Source organism: Budorcas taxicolor, chromosome 5 (assembly GCF_023091745.1).
Source record: "Budorcas taxicolor isolate Tak-1 chromosome 5, Takin1.1, whole genome shotgun sequence".
Lineage (NCBI taxonomy): Eukaryota > Metazoa > Chordata > Mammalia > Artiodactyla > Bovidae > Budorcas > Budorcas taxicolor.
Window position 1 is genome coordinate 88,153,479 of NC_068914.1, and position 18,394 is coordinate 88,171,872.

Consider the following 18,394-nt stretch of genomic DNA (forward strand, 5'->3'; position numbering starts at 1 on the left):
GAATCTCAGCTCCTACTGGGTTAAACTACATTTGCATCCATAAGTTATTTCAAAATGCCTTCTGTGTAAGTAAGCCACATGTCTTTTCTTAGAAGCTCTTGCAATTTCCATTCACATGGCATGTGCTTAATCATACTTGAAAATAAGGAAAGAGGGATTTATTATTCCCACTAATTACCACTGTCAAGGTAATAAAAAAAAATCCAATTGTCTCATAATAATTGACTCATAGGCTAAAAAGGATTCTGGGACCCAAGTCCACTCTATGGAGGAGTCTTACCCCCATCAGTTCAGTTCAGTTCAGTTCAGTCGCTCAGTCATGTCCGACTCTTTGCAACCCCATGAATCGCAACACGCCAGGCCTCCCTGTCCCATCACCAACTCCTGGAGTTCACTCAGACTCACGTCCATCAAGTCAGTGATGCCATCCAGCCATCTCATCCTCTGTTGTCCCCTTCTCCTCCTGCCCCCAATCCCTCCCAGCATCAGAGTCTTTTCCAGTGAGTCAACTCTGCGCATGAGGTGGCCAAAGTACTGGAGTTTCAGCTTTAGCATCATTCCTTCCAAAGAAATTCCAGGGCTGATCTCCTTCACAATGGACTGGTTGGATCTCCTTGCAGTCCAAGGGACTCTCAAGAGTCTTCTCCAACACCACAGTTCAAAAGCATCAATTCTTCGGCGCTCAGCTTTCTTCATAGTCCAACTCTCACATCCATACATGACCATAGAAAAACCATAGCCTTGGCTAGACAGACCTTAGTCGGCAAAGTAATGTCTCTGCTTTTGAATATGCTATCTAGGTTGGTCATAACTTTTCTTCCAAGGAGGAAGCATCTTTTAGTTTCATGGCTGCAATCACCATCTGCAGTGATTTTGGAGCCCCCCAAAATAAAGTCTGACACTGTTTCCACTGTTTCCCCATCTATTTCCCATGAAATGATGGGACCAGATCCCATGATCTTCGTTTTCTGAATGTTGAGCTTTAGGCCAACTTTTTCACTCTCCACTTTCACTTTCATCAAGAGGCTTTTTAGTTCCTATTCACTTTCTGCCATAAGGGTGGTGTCATCTGCATATCTGAGGTTATTGATATTTCTCCAAGCAATCTTGATTCCAGCTTGTGTTTCTTCTAGTCCAGTGTTTCTCATGATGTACTCTATACCCATATCACCAAACAATTCTCAGACACCAACTAGATGCCTAACAACTCAACCCAATTCTGGTACCATCTGTCAGGAGACAGCTTCAGATTCCACAGGTTGAGGGCTGGGTTCTATAGGACTCCCCCCACCCCCAACTTCAGATGCCAGATGCAAACCCAGATTATCAAGTGTGCTTCTGACCTATCAGCCGTAAATTAGTATTTCCCCTGTACCCCCTCTCTGAGTTTGACTAATTTGCTAGGGTAACTCACAGAACTCAGAGAAACATTTTACTTACTAGATTATGTGTTTATTATAAAAGAATGTAGCTCAGGAACAGCCAGATGGAAGAGATATCCAGAGTAAGGTGCAGGGAAAGGGTGTCTTCTCCCCAAATACCCATATGTTCACTGACCCATAAGCTCTCTGAACTCCATCTTTTCGGATTTTTATGGAGGATTCATTCCATAGGCATGGTTAATTAAATTATGCCACTTGTGACTGAAATCAACCTCCAGCCCCTCATTCCTCCCCAGAGATCATAGGTGATGCTGGAAGTTCAAATCTTCTAATCACGTGATTGGTTGCCCTGGTAACCAGCCTTCATCCCTTGGTGCCATGTAGATGTCACCCCATTGACAAAACCAAAGACACCTTTATCTCTCTCAGCACTTAGGGAACTCCAAAGGTTTTAGGAGCTCTGTGCCAGGAACAAGAGATAAAAATCAAATATACATTTCTTATTATAAATTACAGTATCACAGATGCCAACAGTAAGATAAGGGAAGGCCAATCACTCAACAGCCCCGTTACCTGAAACTAGAGTGACTTGAACCTTCATGTCCTAAAACAGCATATTAATGAAAAATCCGAGGTATATGGAGGTCAACAGACCAGAAGATGATCCCCACTGAAAGACAGTTTGTTACAATTCCCAAGGGGAAGGGATATGACACTAGGAAGCACCAGGGTCAGTCAGAAAGAGGAAGGAGAGGGAGGAACTGTGGGCAAAAGACTTTATGGTCATTTCCATGGAAGAAACAGGTGAGGCAGGGGAGACAGGCTTAGAATCTGCTACTGTGAGTACTTTCAGCAGGCTCTGGGCAAAAGGGGCTGTCCCTAGGTGTCCATAGCCCTGGAGCAATCAGGGCAGGGGGATAGTAGTCCCAAATATGAGAACTTGATAAAGGAGGTGGTTGGGGGTGGGGGCTCTGGGTTGGCTGGTTGGTATTTGAAAATCATTGGTGGGCAAGTTTACTATCTCTAGGACTAGCCTAAATCTAGGAGCTAGAATCCCATGAGGGTCAGCAAGACCCTAAGATATCAAAACATCAGAAAACAGAAAATAAAAGATACGTAGTCAGTACACTCTAGTTAGAGGATTTCCAGCTCTTCTAAGTTGGGAAGGACATTCAAATCTACCCATAAGCTAAGCAGAAATATCCAAAGCTAATTCAGCTGTAAGCAATGGAGATGGGTCTTAATGCCCTGTAAGGGAACCTCTTACATGTAGAGGAAGAACAATAAAAATAAGGCAATGTGTCTCTCTTCCTGCCCTGCAGATAGGTTCATGTGTACCATTTCTCTAGATTCCATATATATGTGGCAATATACAATATTTGTTTTTCTCTATCTGACTAACTTCACTCTGTATAACAGATTTTAGGTCCATCCTCATCCCTACAAATGACCCAGTTTCGTGCCTTGTTATGACTGAGTTATATTCCATTGTATATGTGGACCATATCTTCTTTATCCATTCATCTGTGATGACCTAGAGGGGTGGGATGGGAGGGTGGGGGGGAAGCTCAAGAGGAAGGAGATACATGTATACATATAACTGATTCACACTGTTGTACAGCAGGAACTAAAACAGCATTGTGAAGCAATCAATTATACTCCAAAAAATAAAAATAAAAGAATTTTTAAAATAACAAAAACCTAAATACTGGTAATGACAACTGAAAGATCAAATGCAACTATCTGAGCCTAGACTGTCTGGGTTAATTTAAAGGACTTGCCGCAAGCCAGTGCTTCCCAGAGGACACAAAATTTAGCACCCATCAACCATTACAAATTAACATCACAAAGATATCATTTTTTTTAATCCAGTTTATTAGCAAGTTACAGTCTCTACACTAGCGTATGTAGTTCAAGTGCACGCACACACATATACACATAGTAATAGCTTGCCTAAATGTGAGCTCAGCATCAGATACCACCCACCCCTCCCCCAACACACACCAAACCACAGATTCTCAAGAGTCTGTGTTCAGTGGGTCCAAGCTGACATGGCTGAAATGGGTCTTTTGTTTTCCTCAAAAGCAATGAGATATATGAAGACAAAGTAAAGTCAAACCTGCCCATTTTGACTTCACAGCTTCCTCAGGAACAGAAGCAGTATTTTCAAATCCAATGGTGCTGTTTATTCCAGGAAATGTTTTCCTCATAGTCATGGCAAAATCAAACACCACAGTATCTCAAATCCAGTAAACACTTTATTCTCCTCACTAATGTCTCAAAACCTTTGGTAGCCAAAGCCTGGAAAAAGCCCTTTGGCAATAAACGTGAATGCTTTACAAAGGGTAGAGAGAAGTTGCAAGAGGATAAAAGTTTCTGTTAACTGTATTGGAGTATTTTTCTTTGGTAGAGTCCCCAAATAAACTTGAATAAATTATACACAATGTCGATAGAAGTAAAAGAAGTAGTCTGTAAAGAATTTCCCGGCAAAATAAGGGTCCGTTGAACAGTCAGCTAAATCCTGTCAGAAGGGGAGTGGAGGGAGAGAATGATTAATGTAAGAATTAGTTGTAATTAAAATTATCTACTTATCTGTTTGGAAAAGGAAATGGCAACCCACTCCACTATTCTTCTCTGGGAAATCCCATGGACAGAGGAGCCAGGTGGGCTACAGTCCATGGGGTCTTAAGAGTTGACACAACTTAGTGGTTAAACCACCACCACCACCACCATTTACCTCTCTATTTATTTAATGGTCCATTTCTTTCTCACTGAAGAGAAAAAAAAAAAAAAGAGAGCTTACCGGTGCAGCTACCCGGAAATGGTACCCACTGTCGAAGAGTGGTGCTACAGGGAGGCTCCAAATGTGCTGATACCCCTAAATGATGAATGAAAGAGACATCCATCACATAACTACATTTTACTCTTCGCTGGAAAAAGCCCAGGCTGAAAAGCATTCCCTTGACTGCAATAGGAGAGGTGTTTGTGGCAACAGTTGTTGATGGTGTTGCTGGAGAAGTCTGCAGCTTCCAAAGGATGCACAGAAGATGCTGAACCAAATCCTGTGACTAGAGTCAGCAAAGGGAAACACTGACATGCGATTCATGGCATCTCTTTCTTTGTGAGGATCAGAGGCTGTGCCACCATTACAGATGCACTTCTGGAATGCAGAATGCCGAGGAGCTGGAAATTGTTACCTGTGTCATCTCCTGGGAGACTTCCTGTTGACTTTCCATCCCTTTGGCCTCAATTTTACTATGGAAACACATATTTCCAAGGGTGAACTTGCACTGGAAGACTATCAGTGGCTCTGTTGTGCTTCAAGAGACAAAGGGAAGAAACGGCAAATGGAAAAGCAGTTATCAGCGCCCACAGGCTACACCTTGAGAAGAAGAGGGGCTTATGGGAACATAACTTTGAAATCCATTCAAACTTCCAAATAAGCCTGCTATTACACAAAACTCATGAATGCCAATATACTAGTTCACATCTCATTATAATAGAAAGAAACTCAATCTCAGATCACTATTGTTGACTAAATGCTGGTGTCCCCCACCCCCCAAATTCATATGTTTAAATCCTAACCTCCAATATGATGGCGTTAGGAGGTAGAACCTTAAGGAAGTGACAGATCCTGACGGTGGAACCCTGATGAGTGGGGTTAGTGCCCTCATGAAAAGGACCCCAGAGAACCCTCTCACCCCTTCTGCCATGTGAGGACATGGAAGACGGCTACTTATCAACCAGGGAGTGGGCTCTCATCCTATATCAAATCTGCCAGTGCCTTGATCTTGGACTTCCCAGGCTCCAGAACTATGAGAAACGAATGTCCGTGGTTTAAGCCACCCAGTATTGCATCGTAGACTGGAACTGACTAAAACTAAAACTGAGGTAACATGACAGTCTGGAAAATCTAGTGTCCTGACTTAAGCCACTTCAACATTAGAACTTCTTCTCTCCATAGATTTTAAAAATAATTTTGAGGTATGTCCCTTCTCTTTTCACTGGCAGCTGAATTTGCTTTCATCTGACATTTCCAGGATTTGAAATTCTGCAAACTTCTGGTCTGGATACGTCTCATTTGAATCAGAGAGGCAGACAACACAGGTATGGGTGTGGGGAGAGCCCCATTAGGAATTATCAGTCCTTATCCCTGGTGGCTCAGAGGTGAAAGCATCTGCCTGCAATGTGGGAGACCTGGGTTCAATCCCTGGGCCGGGAAGATTCCCCTGGAGAAAGAAATGGCAACCCACTCCAGTATTCTTGCCTGGAGAATCCCATGGACGGAGGAGCCTGGTGGGCTACAGTCCACAGGGTTGCAAAGGGTCGGACACAGCTGAGCAACTTCACTTTCACTTCACTTTCAAAGCTATCAGAGTGGAAGACCTGTCAGAAAGAATGGTTCTTCTCTAGAGGTTGGCCCGGGAATCATCATCAGGAGGTTGGCCTGTCTCTGGGACAGCCTACAATCTGGGTTGATTATATGTGTTACTTTTAGGTCACCGCTGTTAGAAAAAAAATGATTCCTAAAGCCTGATTTATTGTGGGAGACCCAGTTTCAATCCCTGGGTGGAGAAGATCCCCTGGAGAAGGGAATGGCTACCCACTCCAGTATTCTTTCCTGGAGAATTCCATGGACACAAGTTATAGTCCATAAGGTTGCAAACAGTTGATCATGACTGAGTGACTAACACCCACTTTTCAGTGGTTCAAGATGACCTTCTGCCACTCCAAGGGATATACCACTTCAGCTTACTTCCTTCCATCGAAGCTAGGGACAAATGAGGAAACGCTGTCCCAGGCAGCTCAGAGAGTGCTAGAGAATAGTACACTTAGCTTTTGCCCTGCCTGGTAATATGGTGGATTCTGAGTCATGAAATTTTAGCTGCTTGAAAAAAGACCATTTCAAGGCAAGCAGTTGGCTTGTGTTATTAGCTCACTGTAGAAGCAAAGTTGATGAAAGAAGGAGTATGAAGTCTGAGTGAAACAGAGGAAGAGGCCAGAGTGGAGTGGGAGGAAACGATGGAGGAAGAATAACAGAGCTGGGGAAGCAAAGGGAGAGAGGGGAGGACAGAGGAAAGGGAAAGAAAGGGAGAAAGGAAAGAGAGGGGAATGCGGAAGGGACAGAGGAGAAACTGGCATCAAGAGACACAAACACCATCTTCACAGTGAGTACCTCACTTCATAATGTCTGTGGAAGTCTTCTAAAGTACCATGATTATTCAAAATAGCTGATAAAATTGATTCGAGTTTTGTGATTTTGGAGGAAAGGTAGTCATAACGTGAAGTGCCTGCTGTGTGCCAGGATGGGGCAATGTTCTTACAGGTCTCACCTCACTGGGGAGGCAGGAAAGTGATGGTCGAATGGAAGGGCTGATTGGAAGCCCATCTCCACCACTGATTTGCTCTGACTTTCAGGACAAGCTTTTTGACCTCTCTAAACTAAGTGCTCCCATCTGAAACATATAAACTAGAAAAAAACACCAACCTCAGAGGGTTGTCGTGAGGACTATATGACCCAGTAGCAGTGTAGACTGTCTGGCATATAGTCTGTGCTCAGCAAATGGTAGTAATTAATTTTGCTATTATTATCACTGATTCTCACAGAGGCTCTCCATGTTATGGTATAATGTCAAATTCATCTTAGAGATGAATAAACAGGAGTTCAGTGAGGATAAGTGGTTTTTCCAAGATTACAGAATTAATAAGTGATGGGGACAAAATCTGAACCCCGGTCTGCCCAGCTCCAAACTCTGACTCCATTTTTTAACTCCCCTGGGGGGAAGTAGATGGTGTCTGCATCAGCATTGCTCCCAGAAGCTCACAGAAATGTGCAGCCACCCCATCCAGGGAACATGCTGTTACTCTAGCTCCCACCCCAATTCAAAGGGACACAGCCAAGGGCAGTCGGCAGCCTGAGAACATCAAATCCAAGGTCAGGCTCACTTTGCAGGTGTGAGCATACAGCCCAGAGCCTTTCTATCCCTTGGAAGAAGCTTGGAAGGCCCCAGGCTTCATTTTGAAAATCCCTCCCTCAAAGTGGCCCACCTCTCAACCCAATCGTCGTTCTTTAACTGAAAACTTTCTACCTCCTAAATTATTAATAAAATTGTGAAGGAAACTCAGGCTTGGTATTCAGATAATAAAAACATAATTATAATACATTAAAAACAGAATTATCTTTTACAGCTATGAACTTACTTGATTTCCAGAGAGAATTTGACATTGGTAGGTGTGTACTTATTAACAGGAATATGGTAATAGTAATTTCCAGACCTAATTAAGGGAAAAAATAAAATCACAAGTCAAAATATGCAGGGAAGGATTCAGTCTTTTTTCTATTTTTGTATACTACATAAACTGTGAAACAGTCTAGTATATGTGATAGATATAGAAAATCAAGTTTAACATGGCATAGTTTCATGTTTTTCAGAGATATACCTGTCAAATTTCAAAGTGATCTCTTTCAGATTCAAACTCTATCAAATATACCACAAACAGATTCATGGTTTCTTAGAATACACAGAAGAAATGATGGAAAGTCAAATCCTCAACCAAATGCACAAAACTAAACCAACAGGAAATGACTTCAACTTCCCTTAAGGAGACAGAGATTTCAGAAAACAAATGAGGCAAAGGCCTCAAACTTAGTCCCTCTGGAAAGAACTGGAAATAATAACTACCAGCTTTGATACAGTAAATCACTCCCTTTTAGACAACATCAGCAGGAAATACCAGGTACTTTCAAAAATGGAATCAAGTAAAATTATTACAGTCCTAATTATCATTGAGTAATGGAGAAAACCACAGGCTAGAAATGCTTATACAGGGATTCCTCCTACCCTTGGGGAGGGATGGTTGGGAAAAAGGGGGAGTTCCTTTGATTCATATTGTAATGAAAACTCAAGCAAAAAGGCACATTGTATCTAACACAAGTTCTTATGACTTTCCTATCCCTTTAATTATATACAGAAATAAAACCAGATAAATGGGGGAAAGGGCCAGTCATTTTAAATTCTCTTTAATGAATATTAAACTGAGTTGTTAAAAATGAGAAAGCAAAACTAAAAGCAATAGATGTGAATTGGGACCAGGAGGACTTTGTCCTCCCAGAGGAGGCTTAGATAAATAGAAGTCGTTTCCTGCTATGTGCCTCCCAGTATCTGCGTGCTTCCCTGAAATCCAACTACTAGATAGTAAATATGCTCATCTTATAGATGGGAAACAGGTACACAAGGAGAATGGACTTCTTGTCAGTTGGAATTTGAACCCAAATCATCTTACTGTTCATCATCACATCATTCTACCAAACCAATTAATGTCTGTCTCTGACTTGTTCAGGCTCACTGAATCTCAAGTTCTTTAACTTCAAAATGGGGATAAGTAATACCAACCTTGTGTGATTTTGTGAAAATTCAATGAGATAATGAATGTAAAGGTCATAAACAAATAATAAAGTGTTATACAGGTTATTTTCAAAAATCAGGTCCAGGAAATTCCCCAGTGGTCCAGTGGTTAGGATGCCCGAACTCTCACTACATGGGTTCCATCCCTGGTCGGGGAACTAAGATCCTACAAGCTGTGTGGCACAGCCAAAAATGAAAAAAATATATATAAAAAAATGTTTTTATAAAAGTCAGGACCATCAGCCTGAAGCCTAAGCTATATCAAGCTTAAAAAGAACTAAGGCTGAGAGGACTTCCCTGGTGGTCCAGTGGATAAGATCCACCTGCCAATGCAGGGGACATGTGTTCAACTACTGGTCCGTGAAGATTCTGTATGTGACAGAGCACCTGAGCCTGTGTGCCACAACCACTCAGCCCACAAGCTGTAACTCCTGAAGACTAAGCACCGAGAGCCTGTGGTCTGCAAAATATGCAGCCTTGCCTGTAGGCTGAAATATGAGCAGGCTTAACTAAACCAGTGAATGCTTATCAAATAAAGCCTCTCCATTCTTAATCCCTTCAACTTGCATATTGTGTTTACTGAAGCTTCTGTGCTTGCCCTCTATGCTTCTAGATTCATCCTTATCTTGATGCATGTGATACACAAGAGATGAACGTTGCTGTGAACTTTTGCAATGCCTAGATTTTTTCCTCTTAACTGAAAAGGTTAGGATATGCTCTGTTTTTTCAGCATTTAAAATAATGATATCCCTTGTTATTAAAATATATAAATGTCAGCTCACTCGTAACTCAGAGCCATCAGTAATAATGTCTTCCTTTTCTATAAAATTAACTAACAGCTCTGTGCCTATGGTATGTGGCCTTCGAGAGCTGCCCCCTAAGCTTTTTGCTCTGGACTTACCCATTAAACCAGGAGATTTTAATCTTTGGAGCCATGGCTTATTGACATTTGCTAATACCAACCATTTTACGATTCCCTCGTCCACCATGTAACAAACGTGTTTTCCACTTGAGGAGCCACGTAAGCACACATTGATTTTGCCATGTAACATCAGCTTTCATTCCAATCTCCTAAGCCCTGAGCCCTGAGTAAATTCCAGAAACAATGGGAGATAGTGGGGAGGCTTACACACCCGCACTGGAGGCTTCTACTGCAATACCGTTGATCTATTATTTGCTGGATTTCCATAATCTGAATAGAACTGATGGTTGTATCAATCCCTGAATTGAGAAGAAATAAAGAAAGTAAACTCTTCTGCAGAAGAAAAGAGCATTGTGCTCCCGTGCAGGCTCCAAATTACAGAATGTGAAATAAGAGTTTTCTAGATAAATAGATTCCATTTGCATTCAAATGAGATAAAAAGAGAAGGGGAGAAGGCTTTTGTTGCTGTTATGGTATATTTTAAGAAAACTGAAAAAATAAAATAAAACCCAAGCTCCAATAGATAGCCCCATAACATCCAAAAGAGAACCTGGATCATTGAAGCCCTACTAAGTTGAAATTTATTGAAAATGGACAGTGCAATGGGACATGCGATCTGGCCAATAAAGAAAGATATATGTTTTTAAGAAAACAGAAAACCAACTAAAAACTTAGCAGAAGAATAGGAGAGCAGGAAGTTCAAATAAATTATTAAAGATCAACCACAATGAAGGTCAACCACAAACGCCTAGCAGTATGCAACCATTTCCAGTGCTTCCTACATAGTTAGGTTGGCATTGATTGCAAAACAATGTAATCCCCACAGGCGTTTGGGGCGGAGTGCAGCCTCCGTCCCTGTGCCTCTCTCCAGTATCGCTTTCGTAGCTTGTTCTTACTCGGCTTCGCTCCACAAAGCCAAAGAAGAGGGTCACTTCAATCTGAACTTACAATCACTTCTCCAGTCGATGTTGGTTTGTGCCTCTGCTGCCAAGAATGATGCGCTTCTGCCTGTTGAAGAGGAAAGTGTCTGTCAGTCTTAAAGCTTGTTCAGGATGAGAAGAAACCCAGTGTGTGTCCTAGCTTGTCAGTCAGTCGAATCTTTCTCCACCCTTCTCTCTCTCACTTTTCAACCCATCACATCCCTCTGCCACTATTTGTTTGTTTGCTTTAATCGATGTGACTGTGCCAAGTCTTAGTTGCAGCATGTGGGATCTAGCTCCCTGACCAGGGATCAGACCTGGGCCCCATGCACCGGGAGCATGGAATCTTAACCTCTGGGCCACCAGGCAAGTGCTCCCTATGCCATTCTTACAGATCTGGTTTATTGTCGCTCTTCTCCAAAAAGCCACCTGTTTTGGAATGAATTAAAGTCCTCCAAATTTTCACACATGTAGCCCTAACCTCTGGTACCTCAGAAAGTGACTGTGTTTGGAGTTGGGCCTTTAAAGTAATAATTACATTAAAGTGAAGCTGTTAGGATGGACCTTCATTCAATTTGTGTGGCATTTTTATAACGAGGAGATTAGGACATGCAAAGCCTTGTGTGTAAGGAGGAGAACATTTGCAAGGAGGCAGAGAGAAGGCATCTCTCTACACCCAACTGTGAGCTTCTGGAACATGGCCTCTTGTTCACTGTTATATTCCCACATTTGACAAGGCCACACTCAGCTGTGATGCTCAATATATATTTGTGGAAGGATAGAAGGGGGGACGTCAGGAAAGAGGGAGAAAGAGAGAAGAGAAAGCCAACTATGTATCTTCTTTGACCCCAGGAGTGGGACTTCAAGGAATCAGACCTGGTAACCCTTGAATCTTGGACTTCTAGACTCCAGAACTGTGAGAAAATAACTTTCTGTTGTTTAAGCCACCTAGTCTATGGCATTTTATTTTGGCAGCTCCAGCCAACTAAGACACCATCCTGAATTAGATCACTGCAGCTCAGAGCTCCAGCCTTTCCAGTGAAGGGTGTATTATTATTATGTTGTAGTGTGTATTATTACTGAATCCTCAAAGTGGTGACCTGTTAGTGCTATCTTCTCTATCACTGTACCAATGGGCTATTATCTCTGTTTTGTTACTTAACTTTCATGTATTTTTGGCCTTTCTCAACACCTCCAGGGCTTCCCTGGTAGTCCAGCAGTTAAGACTCTCGCTTCCACTGCAGTGAGCATGGGTTTGATCCCTGGTCAGGGGAACTAAGATCCCATGTCCTGAGTGGGGCAGTCAAAAGAAAAGAAAAGAAAAAAAAAGAACTCCAGAATAGGGAACCTCTATTAGCATTCTTTGAATTATCTATAACTCCAAGCATAATGTGATCCACACAGGAAAAAAAGCGAGCTTAAGCTTCCCAGGTGGTGCTAATAGTAAAGAACCTGCCTGTCAATGCAGGAGACATAAGAGACACAGGTTTGATCCCTGGTTTGGGAAGATCCTCTGAAGGAGGGCATGGCAATTCACTCCAGTATCCTTGCCTGGAGAATCCCACAGACAGAAGAGCCTGTTGGGCTGCATTCCATAGGGTCTCACAGTCAGACATGATTGAATGGACTCAGCACACACGCAAAGTAAAAACTGAGCTGAAGTCATCTGAGAAGAAGAATCAAATCACTGCTGTGGGGCCAGAGTTTACTGATGGGGAAGGAAGCCAGGGGAGTGGTTATGATCGTCAGAGCCAAAAAGGCATTTTAAAAGCAACTTTGAAAAGGTAACCATTCAGATAATAGTTGTTAAGGCTGTGGGGAAAAAAGTGTATCTTTTTAAAGTGGATAGTGAAAGCCATCATTTAGTCAGTTGCTAAGCTAACCTCACAAAAGAATTTTAAAGTGTTTTCAATAATTTCTTTAAATTTGCAGATTTTTTCAAGTAAATGTCCTCTTTATTGCACTCCTTCATTTGCATTAAATAATAACTATGTTTTTCAGTATAATTTTGGGCAAAACACAAAGACATTAACCTTATTTAACAAGAGATATAAGTTAATACAACATGTTCTGCTTTCATGGGAATGAAAAAGAAACAAGATGTGAATGTATGGAATTTCAGGAGAGAAAGCAAAGCTACTGTGTATTCCTGAGTGTCTCTGCCTGTCCTGGTTAGTACTTCTTACATGAAGTGGAATGGCTGGTTTACTTATCCAGTCACCCAACTGTGAGCTTTTGGAACACTGCCTCTCATTCATTGTTGTATTCCCACATTCGACAATGCCAGTCTCATCTGCGGTGCTCAATACATATTTGCAGAAGGATAGGAGGGACGTCAAGAAAGAGGGAGGAAGAGAGAAGAGAAAGCCAACCATGTATCCTGTAGAGAAATGTTTTCTCTTCCGCACTCAAAGGAGAAACCCCTAGGGGCTGGGTGCAGAGGGATGCTGGGGGTAGATGAGGAAGCTGGACTTTTTCATCTCATTAGCAAGTGGGAGTGAGACAACTGGAAGGCAAGGCCAATTTGCTGAGAATCTTCCCCAGTGTGATACTTCTCTTTAAGAAGAAATGTACCTTAATATATACTGATTTTCTAGAAAATTGAATATTTATTTCCCTTTACATATAAATATATGTGCTGTCTAAAAAGCCTCAAGATTACTTGGGTTCCAGCTCTTCAAATAATAATTTTCAAGCACATGTTTCCTGCTATGAGTTTTGTTTATGATTACTTCCATAGAAGGCTAATTTACAAGGCAAATGAGGCATAAAGAGAAGGGGAAACCAGACTTATGTATCCTGTTTTTTTCCTTACCTTTTATTCTATTTTCCTGCTGAATTTGCAGGAAAACAGCTCATTTATAAAGTCTGGCAGCCGAACTACAGAGTTGCCTTATTTTATACAGAAGCATGTTTCCACATTCCTGGAGACATAGAACCCTAGGATAGGATTTAGCTTCTGAAGGGATAAGGTATTTTTTAATGGTAATAAAAGGGTGAAGTTGAGCTTGCAGCTTAGAATTATGAAAATGGCTTTTCAAAAGCAAGATTGGAACTAAGAAATTTTTAAGTCTCCTATAAAACACCTCTACTTTGTCACTTTTCTGAGGCAAAACTGTTCAATTCTGAAAGACTGGCTATTGGAAAACTATAAATTCTCCTGTAGTCATACAGGAGTAGCTCTCGTTTTATAAGAGCCTTCTAGCAACATTCCCTATAAACTTAATATACATTCCCAATGGTTTTCATCGTAAAGTTGGAGAGGTATTTCACAATCAGCAGATGAGATCTCCCCATAAGCTAAATTAGAAACTTCTGGAGAAGAAAGATTTAAGATGGTATCCAACCAAAGCATATCCTGTTGTGGTAGAATGTGTATATTGCATTACTTGTAAAACCGTACTGATGGCTGAGTCCCAGTACAGCATCTTGGATACCTTTCTCTTCCCTGATTGAAATAGACTCAGGCCAAGAAAAAGTCAATAAGCCCAACCAATCCATGACCGAGTCCTTTAACACAGGGAAACATTTTCTTTCAACCACTGGCTCGTCTCAGATCTGGTCTCCAAATCAAAGTCAGCATGACTTACAGATGTTTCTTGCTGTGTGAGATTTTTAAGAACTTTACCAAATCTCCCAAAACCTATATAATTCTGTTGGTGCTTTTCCCCACAGGCACTTAAGTTTTCAATATCTAATTCTGTTGCCTATTCAAGTCTTCATTAGCTCCATAGATTAAAGTCTACTCCATCATACTCAGTTCCTCAGAATATAAGCTGAATGTTTTGAAGTACCTGCTTTCCACTTGTTAGTTTTACTCAAACCTTTTATTAAGTATGGGAGGAGTGGGTATAACCTTTCTGAGACACTTTAAGCAATCAACTCAGGCCCAAAGGAAGAATAATGGCTTGAGCTCAACATGTCATAAAAATGTCAATTTCCTTTTGTTTATTTTACTAGTATTCTTACTCTTCAGAAAGGAGGCTCATAAGTGTCTTATGGGGCTTGGTAAACTATGAGATATTACTCCACATCCTACTGAAGGTTATTCTACATTTTTTTAATTGAAAAATGTATTTGTAAATTTGTAGTTGGTCTAAATGCCCCAGAAACACCTGGTTGAAACAAATATTTGCCTGACTTTCTCCACTGTTGGATTTAGAAACATGGTGCCCTGGACAGAGTGGGGAGATGGAACATCAGCAGGGGGGGAAATACCTTTCTTCAGACCCCCAAAAATATCCTGAAGTGGGAACGACATCTCAATGGCTATAGGCACACAATGGGATACTACTACTACTACTACTAAGTCACTTCAGTCGTGCCTGACTCTGTGCGACCCCACAGACGGCAGCCCACCAGGCTCTGCTGTCCCTGGGATTCTCAAGGCAAGAACACTGCAGTGGGTTGCCATTTCCTTCTCCAATGCATGAAAGTGAAAAGTGAAGTCGCTCAGTCGTGTCTCACTCTTCAGGACCCCATGGACTGCAGCCCACCAGGCTCCTCCGTCCATGGGATTTTCCAGGCAAGAGTACTGGAGTGGGTAGCCATGGGATACTACTCAGCCATAATAAGAATAAAATAGTGCCCTTTGCGGCAACATGGATGGACCTAGAGAAGATCATACTAAGTGAAGTAAGCCAGGAAGAGAAAGACAAATACCGTGTGATACCACTTAAATGTGGAATCTAGAAAGATGACACAAATGAACTTCCTCACGAGACAGACTTGTAGACATAGAAAACAAACTTACAGTTACCGAAGGGGAAAAGGGAGGAAAGAGGAGAAGAGGTAAATTAGGAGACTGGGGTGAAAATACACACATTACTATATATAAAACAGAAAACCAACAAGGACCTACTATACAGCACAGAAAGCTATACTCAGTATCTTATAACAACATATAGTGGAAAATAATCTGGAAATTATATATATATATTATATATATATTTCATATATAATATATATATGTAACTCAATCATTTTGCCGCACACCTGAAACTAACACAATCTTGTGAATCAACTGCAGTGGTAGTAGTGTTAGTCGCTCAGTCATGTCCAACTCTTTGCGACCCCATGGACTGTAGCCCACCAGATTTCTCTGTCCAAGGGATTCTCCAGGCAAGAATACTGGAGTGGGTTGCCATTCCCTTCTCCAGGGGATATTTCCGACCCAGGGATCGAACCCATGTCTCCTGTGTCTCTGGCATTGCAGGTAGATTCTTTACCATCTGAGCCACTAGGGAGGACCTAATTAGCTCTATTTTCCTAATTTTTTTTTTAAAATGGCTATAGGCAAAGGGGAGGAGGCATAGGGAGCTGAAATTGCTTTCTAGAACCACAGAATAGTCACTTTCTGCATCTTCTGGAGTTGATCTCAGGTAGATGCACACACAAGCCCAAATAAACAAAGGTTGAATGGTGGAGATGGGCACCTAGATTTCGATTTGAACTTTACTCGTGATTCACAGCAGAATCTTAAGAAAAGTGCTAAGCTTCTGTTCCATCAGCAGTAAAATGGATAAGCTGGTACAAATCAGAGATCCTCCTGACCTGGGGACTTTGGAACCCCAGGTGACTGCATAAAGGGGTCTGTGGTGTTGGTTGTGAACTTAAAAAGTAACATCTCTCCCATAGATATATACCATTTTTCAAATGTTGCTGTTAGATTAACAAAAACAATTCATTTGAAAGCTTAACTGAACTTACATTCTCCCTCTATATATGAATACTTTTTCAGTCAAATAATTGTAAAAGCATAATGGATTCATAATCTCAGGGTCAAAAAATCAGGGCACCACTGGAGTAGCTGCTCTGTGACCTTCTATAACTCTAAATCCCCCAGAGTTTTCAAGTTTCCTTAAGGTGATAGTAAACAGAACATTTCAATCCTTTCCATTTTTTTTCTCAAGTGGAAAGAGAGAAGAGGAAACAGTTGCCCAGGGTGTCAGAGAGCTTGATAAAGCAGAACTTCAACTCCATTCTTAGCCAGAGAAGTTGACTGCTCTGTCTAGGAGGAAACAGCCAGACACTTGGGGCAGATCTTCTCTCCAGGAGCCTCTCCAGTGTTTCTCATCATTATGGAAATATAAGGTGCGCAGATATTCATTGTGCCCGGGCAGAGAGCAGCAAATCTTCATCTGATTTGATAAGGTGTGTTCTTCCCAGTCTCTGCTTGATGGGAAGAGATGGTGGCTATAGGAGTGAATCTACACAAAAGTCAAAAAAACTTTTTGGAAGTGAAGACCCAGCCAGTGTCCAACCTCTTCCTGTTCAGGATCCATGATTATCTACCTCACATGAGTGAGATGGTCTCATCTGAGCACTGCTCTCAGAAAAGGACACCAAGTGTCCCCAAGGTGGACTCCCACAGTAAGGGAAAATTGACCAGCCACAAGGTTCCATGTGCTCTAAACAAGAGATGAAGGTTCTGGGGGATTTTTGTGACAGTAATGGATTTTCCCATATTTAAAACCATCAAGGATGTGATGACTGAAATTAATTTCTTTCTTTAAAATGAACTTTTATCTTCATTGTATAGAGATGCATCTGTTTCCAAGTTCAATCAAAAATTGCTTTCATGAGAGAATCAGTGTAAACATTGCTTCCTGTAACTTTGAGGAAATCTCTCTGTGCCTTAGCTCCCTTACTGGGGGAAAAAAGATCATAAAGCTGTCTATCTTTCAAGCTTTCAAGAACTAAACAACTTAGTCACGTAGACTACTTATGACGGTGCCTGGCCTACAGTAATAATACCTCATAATATGGTGTTACTGATGATGGTGATAACAATGGTTTGTAGAAGCTATTTATTCAAGCTTCAAATATAAAATAATAGAGGAAATTACATGGCTGCCCCCAAACTTCAACTGTTGACCGTAATAATGTCATTCATAATTTGGACTATTCAAAAATATTCTGGTTCATCTTCTCCCAGGCATGTGTAGGTCTGCACTTCACCAACTGCTTTTAAATTAGACATAACCAATGTCACTTGCTTTGGCAAATAACATGTAAGCAGAAGTGACTTAGTGGAAGCCCCAACAGCCAGTGCACAATTTGCCCTGTTCTTTTGCCACCTCTGTAGAGATTCTGGAAATATGTACTGAGAAGGAGCTTCATCAGCTGAGTCCCGAATAGCACGATGTACATGATCCCTCTTTTGATCCACATTTGATATATAGAGTCAAATAAATTTTTGTCACATTAAGCATTGTGATTTGGGAGTTGTTACCACAGTATTCTAATTGATAAGTCACACTGATATGTATGTATTGTTATTATTAGCATAATCATCATTGTTATATTGGGCTTCCCTGGTGGTCCAGTCAGTAAAGAATCCCCATAATGCAGGAGACTTGGGTCAATCCCTGGGTCAGGAAAATCCCCCTGGAGAAGGGAATGGCTACCCACTCTGGTATTCTAGCCTGGAGAATCCCATGGACAGAGGAGTCTGGTGGGCTACAGTCCATGGGGTTACAAAAGGTCAGACATAACTGAGTGATGCACGCATTACTATTTTAGACACTTGCTAATATGTGTGTATACAGAAGGAATTTCTGAAAAAAAATAACTTACTATACATTTAGATGTGCAGTATTTGATCTTTCAGAGATAATTTTGTCCTTAATCAAGTTTCCATATTTTTTTTTTTTTGCCCTTGTGGTATGTAGAATCTTAGTTCCCAGATCACGGACTGGACCTGTGCCCCCTGCAGTGGAAGCATGGTGTCATAACTACTGGACCACCAGGGAATTCTCAGGT

The 18,394-nt window shown here is 41.4% G+C and overlaps 1 protein-coding gene across 1 annotated transcript in view; it reads right to left on the reverse strand.

The window, feature by feature from the left end:
• Positions 1-3,816: 3,816 nt before the first annotated feature.
• The window catches only part of MYRFL (myelin regulatory factor like), a 117,851-nt gene continuing 103,273 nt past the window's right edge, over positions 3,817-18,394 (reverse strand). The window contains exons 20-25 of the mRNA XM_052640568.1: positions 10,659-10,718; positions 9,922-10,009; positions 7,584-7,658; positions 4,580-4,700; positions 4,186-4,260; positions 3,817-3,903 (exon numbers count right to left, since the gene is read on the reverse strand). Of these exons, the coding sequence (XP_052496528.1) occupies positions 3,817-3,903; positions 4,186-4,260; positions 4,580-4,700; positions 7,584-7,658; positions 9,922-10,009; positions 10,659-10,718 (506 nt within the window). The remainder of the gene's footprint in view (positions 3,904-4,185; positions 4,261-4,579; positions 4,701-7,583; positions 7,659-9,921; positions 10,010-10,658; positions 10,719-18,394) is intronic.